The sequence below is a fragment of the Cucurbita pepo genome, chromosome LG02 (genome assembly GCF_002806865.2).
Source record: "Cucurbita pepo subsp. pepo cultivar mu-cu-16 chromosome LG02, ASM280686v2, whole genome shotgun sequence".
In the NCBI taxonomy this organism is placed as follows: domain Eukaryota; kingdom Viridiplantae; phylum Streptophyta; class Magnoliopsida; order Cucurbitales; family Cucurbitaceae; genus Cucurbita; species Cucurbita pepo.
Window position 1 is genome coordinate 10428025 of NC_036639.1, and position 7860 is coordinate 10435884.

At 33.8% G+C, this 7860-nt stretch overlaps 2 protein-coding genes across 2 annotated transcripts; one reads left to right on the forward strand and one right to left on the reverse strand.

Annotated features, from left to right (window-relative positions):
* Nucleotides 1-1224: 1224 nt before the first annotated feature.
* On the forward strand, nucleotides 1225-4096 carry LOC111787686. The gene is made up of 5 exons (XM_023667714.1): nucleotides 1225-1331; nucleotides 1784-1909; nucleotides 2064-2159; nucleotides 3230-3301; nucleotides 3830-4096. Exons 1-5 carry the CDS (start codon nucleotides 1299-1301, stop codon nucleotides 3890-3892), a joined length of 390 nt encoding a protein of 129 aa, XP_023523482.1. The 5' UTR covers nucleotides 1225-1298; the 3' UTR covers nucleotides 3893-4096.
* A 701-nt stretch (nucleotides 4097-4797) lies between these two features.
* Nucleotides 4798-7771, reverse strand: LOC111788453 (laccase-4-like). The gene is made up of 5 exons (XM_023668787.1): nucleotides 7614-7771; nucleotides 6810-7054; nucleotides 6564-6692; nucleotides 5375-6295; nucleotides 4798-5248 (listed from the first exon to the last, which is right to left on the reverse strand). The coding sequence occupies exons 1-5, from the start codon at nucleotides 7769-7771 to the stop codon at nucleotides 5118-5120; spliced, it is 1584 nt and encodes a 527-aa protein (XP_023524555.1). The 3' UTR covers nucleotides 4798-5117.
* Between the last annotated feature and the right edge of the window lie 89 nt (nucleotides 7772-7860).

Here is a 7860-nt window from a genome sequence, read left to right on the forward strand (position 1 = left end):
ACATGATATTTCCAGCTGGAGAAAGCTTATGACAAAGTGATGATGGCACAATTCACCAACCGGAAGAAGGGTCTTACTTTTGGCTCAGTGAAGGTACGTACAACGTATAGAACAGAATCACTGTTATTATGCTGTTTCTTACTTGGGTTTCAGGAAAATTACCTTTAAAAGCTGCATAATTGTTATCTCATTATTAACAAATGAATGGAAATGTTTGATTTACTTTAACTTTAGGCAACAAGAAGTTGTATCTACTTGTTAATTACATATAATTCAATTCTACATACATGCCGATTGTGAAGTTGAGCAGTCCCCATTCTGCCCTTATTTTCTCTCTCTTCTCTCCCGTGTCTCTCACTACTGAATTATTAGTCGTACACATCTCCATAGCACAGTTTTCAATTTTTCTTCCTAAGTTTCTAAGACCATTTCTGCCGAAGGAGGTAACATCTTTCGAACCATTGTTTCCCTGATGCAAATAGAGTTATGTTAACTTGAAAACTTCACATAAACATAAAGTTTGGTGCTTATTTTCATCCTCATGCATAATCTAAGCAATGTTTAAACATTACTCTAAAATGTCTATGGTGTGTGCAGTCTTCCCTTTTTTTTTCTTTTTTTTNGTCTTATTATTCTTTATTTATGTTAGATGTACTTGTGACCGTATATTCTTTAAAATATGTTGATCTCTAATTGTCAAACCTTGTCCACTTTATAAATTTAGATTTATATAGAAAAGTTGTTTCTTGCTAAAAATAAGTATAGATTTAGATTTATACATCTTTAGGAGTTAATGATTTCCCCCTTTTCGCACATTTGTATACAGCCACATTGGCTTTTGTCTGTGGAGTGATAGTCTTAATTTATTATATAAAAGCCAGAAGGTCGGTGGTCTCTTGAGTCTTCTATTATTTGAGTTGAACTCTAGCCAATGTTCTGTTACATTTTTCCAGGTTTCCATTGCCAGATAATTGAAGTATCTGTGTACCTTAATCTTAGACCATGGATAGAAGTTTTCTGTGGTCAATTGAATCTCATTATTATTTTTTATTACTAAGCATGAACACGTTTTCTGATAATATATATATGTGTTCGCCTATTATATGCCAAAGATAAAGCAATTGCTTAATTATTCAGTTGATGACATTATCTGTAGATATGTATAATCTGTTTACCTAATTCATATTTTCTCTAATATCTAGTGTAGTGTTTCCAATGCTCTTCTTGTTCCTCTTAGATAACTCCTTATTTCTGAAATCAAATGATTTTTCAGGTTTTCGAAATCTAGCCCCAGAGATATGCAAATTAATATGGCAATATCTGCTGTATTTGTAAGTATTGAAAGATGGTCGATCATCTGAGCCTTCATTATTTTGTCTTTGTTTCTCCTTCAATTTGACACGGAATGCTAACAAGTGTTTGTATTCTTTTTTTTTTTTCTCTCTCTACGTTGAACAAAATAATAGTAATTGTTCCCACGTGCTTGTCGATTCATAGAAGTAAAGATATCTTTTCATTTTGTTTTGGCTTCAAGGTTATAACACAACAGACAACTTTGCTTAGTGTAATTGTGAAACTAAGAAAAATTTTAAATTCATTTTTGCCATCTTTATCATCGTTGTTGAGGGTATGTCTCACGGGATTTTTTTTTCTTCCTTGTGAATCTGAGTGACATGATTGGTTTTTTTCTTGAATTTTTAGGGCATCCAATAAAGTTTATGGAGACTGAAGATGGTAAATTTGTGTTTGATGAAACTTCATTTTTTTTTATTGCTTTGTGCAGACTGCTTGGGCCCTTTTCAGTGGCGGTGCTGAATATAAACCTCTGCAGTTCTTGGCATTTGCTTTTGTTTATCGGATTTTTGAAAAGCTGAAAGCTTTTGAACCAGCTGTATCACCCTCATTTACGGTATGTTGAGAAGCTAGAAAGAACACTTATTTTTTTTTGTCAATTTTCTGTTTCCAATATCGTATACAGAGAATATGGAGTATGCAACATTTTGCTGTAATAGTTGTTCCAATTTTTGTGTGTACTCATATATGATACTTCATACTGACTGCAGGAAGATGGTGAAGATTCAGGACGAGGTATACGGATGGGAAAGCGGATACTACGATCTCTTGCTCTAGTGTTTGGATGTATTGCTGTTTCCTCTTTGGTATTTCATCTTTCCTCTGCTCATTTCTGCTCATCGTTCATGAAGCAAAATGATCACTTCTATGACCTACCTTAGCTTCTGGCTATGAATGTGCAATCACTAGTTTTAACTAGCCAAAATTTTGTTACTCTCTTTCTTAAATAAATAAGAGTCGGTAGTAAAAAAAAATGGATGTATCATGCACAACTTTCTTACCTGACTAGCAAAATTCTAGAAATTTCTTGTATTTGCCAATTATTACATAACGTCATTTATGTTTATGCTTTTACTATTTAACTAATTTTATTTTAACAATCAAGTAAAGTTTTCACGGTGTCATTCGGTTGTAGAAAATGGGATCCCACGCATATTTTATAGATCGAAATGTGATGTCTGGATATTTGATATCTATGAGTCTTGAAATGACCATATTTTTTCTGCATATAATTGTTATGAGTGAACTGGGTGTACATAATTGTATATGTTCGGTCAGATTTGTTTGTGAGAAATTATGTATGATTCATCCATTGATGTAGTCAGTTTAGGAGTCATTCTGTCTTTTCCATTTATTTGACTTTTGATGCTTTTCATTAATTGCTGTTATAACTAGTTGAACCAATTATCAGAATTGCATCAAGATATAACCCGAATTAGTTCAGTTAATGATACTTCCAATCTTAGTTAACTTAATATAGTACTTAAGTGCTTTAATGAAAAATTTTAACAATTAGATTTGGGATTAAGAATTCTAGGGAAGTAATTGAATTTATCAGTTAAATCTAAAATCTCTTGATTTTGAATTGAAAATCAATTTAAAACTTCAATTCAAATTGATTTAACCTATCGATTATATCGAAACGGATTAGCATATCTGTGTATTATCTTGTAGCAAACATTGTGATCTGAATGTCATTCTTGTAGACATCTTGTATGAAGAAAATTGGAATTTAGGGTTTTATTTTGACTTGTTTGGCTCTTTTTATTATATGCTAGATCTTCAAATCTAATTTTTCTTCAATTCTTTTTGTTATTATTCTTTTTTTTTTTCTCCCTCTCCTTGTAGCTTTATTATTTTGGTTTATTTGTTGCAGGCATATACTGGTATCTTGAATTTCATCGAGTTCGTGGGCAGCTATATCCCAGTTGTTCTCTACAATAGTCAGGTACTGCCATTTTGGTTATACTAATATCCATGCATATGCTGTTGTGCGTATTGTAAATCTTTTTCTAGCCGAAGGAGGTCATGTTTTTAAATTCAAGTCTGGAATGTGCCATAGTTGTTTAAAGAAAATAAGAAAATAATGCAAGGCCAACTGGAAAACGATCAAAAACTACAAAGCTAATTAGCTGCTGCAACTGACTAAAACGAACAAAATCGATCGACAAGGATAGTTAAACCAATCATATGGATTGTGGTTTTCTTGTCATCGTCTCTTTTCGTTTATTTCTTTCTTCTTTTTCGCTACTATCTGCATTATCAGAAATGGACCGACCTACTTCATATGCTTCATGCAGTGTCAAATAGTTGGCCAGTACCTCTAATCACTATTTAAAATTTTTTCAATCATAACAATTTTTTTTTCTCTTGCACCATACATGTGATAATGACTCGAAAGTTCAAATTATCACAGAATGCTGAGATAAATGCATGATACATTATGCACAAGATTTACCATTTTTTGTATTCACAGGAACTATTGATCACCAGTTCATCAGCTATCATGCTTTACTTCATGGCATCTTACTACAGATGATGTTATTCAGCATGAACCATTCAATCTTGCAGCCAGCTTGCAGTGAAATCGGTTTTGATATATTGTTGATTTGGTAATCTTGTTTTGTAAAATTAGGCACAGTACTGAGGTCGTTATCATCAAAATGTAACGCTATGTGCGATGCGATAATATATACGTTAGCTATCGTATATAAAGAGGTCGCTTAACTTTTTTGTACTGATATAAACATTCTCATGGGGATGGAGTATATGGTTTTTGTGGGTCTGCAGGAGTTGAAAAGATTGGATATCTAAAAAAAGCTTGTGCTTCAACTGGACTCCTGCAATTTTTCTGCATTTGATTTGAAAATTTAAGTAAAATTGGCTTAAATTTATAGCTAAGGTGTCTAGATGAGTTGTTTGGGTGTTCGACGAGAGATTATTCACATTGGTGTAGTGTTATGTATAACATATTTCGATACTTAAGTCAATGCTGAAATCAAATTGGTGTTAGGCGAGCTAGCTAGGACTATATTGTATATCTTCATAAGAGGAGTTTCGATACTTGTAGAGTTTGAAAGACACCTCGACTCGATTAAGAGCAAGCTCAATAAACTTATGTATCTCTTAGGCTTCTCATGACTCGACTTAGTAAATCTTCTAGTGAGTATGACAATATTAGATGTAGCTTTTAAAATAATCGCTAGAAACTTTGCTTTTACACAAATAAATGGTCGAATAAATTAAATAATGTTCGGTAAATATTAACTTTAAAATATAAAAAATAGATTAATTAGATAAAATATTGGTATTCAACATCTAATAAATTAATTGTTAAAAAAATTTACACCAAACAACTTCTCTTTCCTTTTATTTGAGAAACATAAATTTGGTTCATTCCATCAACCAAATTCATCTAAGTTAGCCATTTTTTTACAACTCAGATACAAAGTAATCTCTGAAAAAGTTAATTGTTATTGGATTTTATACAACAATCAATGCAGTTTATACATTTTAAACCACCCCAGAAAAGAAAACAAGAAAACATTCACAAAATTACATAATAACCCGCAAGGCAATATAAACAAATGACAGCCCAACCAACAAGATTTGAAAGAATCTCCATGCTGTTCTATACAGGAATAAGCAGCTGCTTTCTTTTTGCTCAAGAACTCTTGCCTTTTTTAGGGCAGTTCTGATAGAACTTCAGTTCCTTTTCCATACTTTTTTTGCCCTTAAATTTTATGAATTCAATGGGGGCTTACCTAACATTTGGGAAGGTCATTTGGAGGAGGAAGAAGAGACTCTTCTGGCCCTTCCCCATTGTCCACTAGAAATGCCATCTTAAGTCCCCATGTTGTGTGCACTTCTAAATGGCAATGCATAAACCAAACCCCTGCCAAAATGAACCACAAAAAGCCCACAAATTGCATGAACACACATATATGTATGATGAAATTGAAACTTCTTCAAGATTTGAAATGAAATTTAATATTAGAGACTAAGTTATATAGGTCGTTACCTGGATTATCAGCCCTGAATCTTAAAGCAACCCATCCACCAGAAGGAACAGCAATTGTATTCCTCTCCACAGGGTCAACAAGATTGAATTTCTTAGGATCTTTCTTGTGATTGAAGTTTCCCAAGCCACTTCCAACAACAAAGAAGTTGAATCCATGAAGATGAATTGGATGGTTCTCTGGAGCTATCATTGCAGTGTCTTGTAAGACTAATTGGACCGTAGAGTTGTAGGCCAGTCTATAAAGCCTAGTTCCACTCATTGTCTGCAAGTTGCTTGGCTGATTCCCTGTATAGTTGTATCTTATTGGAGGATTTGCAGGAAAATCATCAGTAAAAACACCATTGATATTGAAGTAATGAGATTGAAGGAGTGAAATGGTTGGCATAACAAATGTAACATTGTTTATATCAGCCACCACTTGGTTGCCACTCGAGCAAGTTTTGCAAGGGTTAATGCCAAGGCCAATGGTGAAAAGCAAGGAATGATCAACTTCTAATGGAACTTTTGCAGGGTATTGTTTTGAGTTCAAGCTCCTAAGGGAGTTTGTGAACTTTGTTGCAACTGGGGTGGCATTTTGGGGAGGCAGGCCAGTGAAGCTGGTAGGGGTAGTAGAAGGTGTGCCTGTGTAATGTAAAGTGGCAATGGCTGTCACATTATCAACAGCAACAATGGGGGTATCCATAAAAGTTGATGCTGAAATTGCATACTTGCCACTTCCGTGGTCGGCGGTCAAAAGGGCATTTGTGGTCTGGCCGGGGGCTATGACAATGGTGTCGGTGTTGAAAGGTTTCGTGTACGCGGCATCAACTTCGACGACAGTGAGTTTGTGGCCAGCAACCTTAAAGAACAGTTCTTCATTCAGTGCAGCGTTGATGATTCGCAGCAAATATGTCTTACCATGCTGCACTGGCATACTGAATCCTGTGAACCAAATATATCCATTATCATATTAGAAGTGTCAAAATTGCATCATTCAAGGATGCCTCGTAATGGAGCAGAAAATCTTCATTTTAAGTGAAAATTGTATGAAGAGCAGGGGCTTCGATCTTTGTACCTCTTGGTCAGAACATATGACTTAACTAGTTGAGCTATACTTTGCAACTATCGGTAATACAATTACTTATCTTATCGACTCAAATTTGAAATGCATACAGCTAAATGGCTACAGCTACAACAAACAGCCCATTACCTCGAGTGAGACAACCTTGGACAGGCCCAGGATGGCCATTGATGGTATGAGCATCAGAGACATTAGGAGCCAAACCAGACTTAGTAGCCTCATTAATAACAGCTTCAACATCAGACTTCCACCACTCACCTAAAACAACCAAAAAACAAAAACAAAAACAAAGAGTTGGTTAGAGCATTTCAACAAACACCTAGGATGCACAACTCAAAAAGGATGAAAACGAGCTCCCAAAAGATGAGCAAGTACCCAATATAAGAACCATCTCCTTATGGGGCGTGGGAAATGGATAAGGGACTCCAAGCTTGGGCAAAATAACGACTGCGCCATAGAGAGTAGCTCTGAGCCAGAGAATATGGGCGTGCCAGAAAAGGGTGCCTCGCTGACCGGTGATGGTGAAGTTGTAGACGTAGCTCTGTCCTGGTTGGATCGGGCACTGTGTTATATAGGCCGGCCCATCCGCCCATCCTGTCCTCAGCTGTCTAATGCCGTGCCTGACGGAATTCTAACCATCAGACTTCAAAAAAAAAAAAAAAAAAAAAAAAAAAAAAAAAAAAAAAAAAAAAAAAAAAAAAAAAAAAAANTAATTTAATTAAATTTAGCTTAACCATATATAAATGGAAAGAATTATTTTTTAAAATAATTATAAAATAAAATGTATTTTTTAATAATTAATATATTTTTTTTAAAAAATCATCCTTACCATATTTATAATATTTAATTAAAAATTATTTGAATTAACGGGTTGGTTTGGTCATCGATATAAACAACTCAAATAAAGTTTACAATCTTAACGGCGTTATTTTTTATTTAAATTATTTAAAAAAATTACACTTATCCATAATACATATTATGTTAATAACTAAAATTTTATAAAATTTAAATATTAATTACTAATTCAGCCCCTAGCGAAATAGTTAGTTAGTTTAGGTTAATCGGATTATTGAGTCACGTGAACATTAAAAAAAAATATTATTTTTTCACAATTATTAAGTAAAATTAATTAGGTAATAGAAACAATTAAATTTTTTTAAGATAGAAATGTGTACGGACCAATGGATGCTGACGTTATATGGGACATGGTTGACGACTTTGATCAAAACGGTGTCGTCTTCTCGAGCATAAATGGTGGGGCCTGGGAAATTGTTGTTAACGGTAACTATAGGCTTACTCGAACAAAGTCTGGTAACTTTCTTCATCACCACCTGCATTACAAACGCATTTCCATTTAATTTTTATTAAAATTAATGTCAATTTGATTTATTTTTTTAAAAAATTGTAAAATTAATTCATTTAGAAA

Coding starts and splice junctions, on each gene's coding strand:
- LOC111787686 (XM_023667714.1), top strand. CDS start 1,299: ATGCAAATTAATATGGCAATATCTGCTGTATTT. Junction 1,910..2,063: donor CTGTATCACCCTCATTTACG/GTATGTTGAGAA, acceptor TACTGACTGCAG/GAAGATGGTGAAGATTCAGG. Junction 3,302..3,829: donor TTGTTCTCTACAATAGTCAG/GTACTGCCATTT, acceptor TTGTATTCACAG/GAACTATTGATCACCAGTTC.
- LOC111788453 (XM_023668787.1), bottom strand. CDS start 7,771: ATGCAGGTGGTGATGAAGAAAGTTACCAGACTTTGTTCGAGTAAGCCT. Junction 7,055..7,613: donor TATAACGTCAGCATCCATTG/GTCCGTACACAT, acceptor GAATTCCGTCAG/GCACGGCATTAGACAGCTGA. Junction 6,693..6,809: donor GGAGATGGTTCTTATATTGG/GTACTTGCTCAT, acceptor TGGTTGTTTTAG/GTGAGTGGTGGAAGTCTGAT.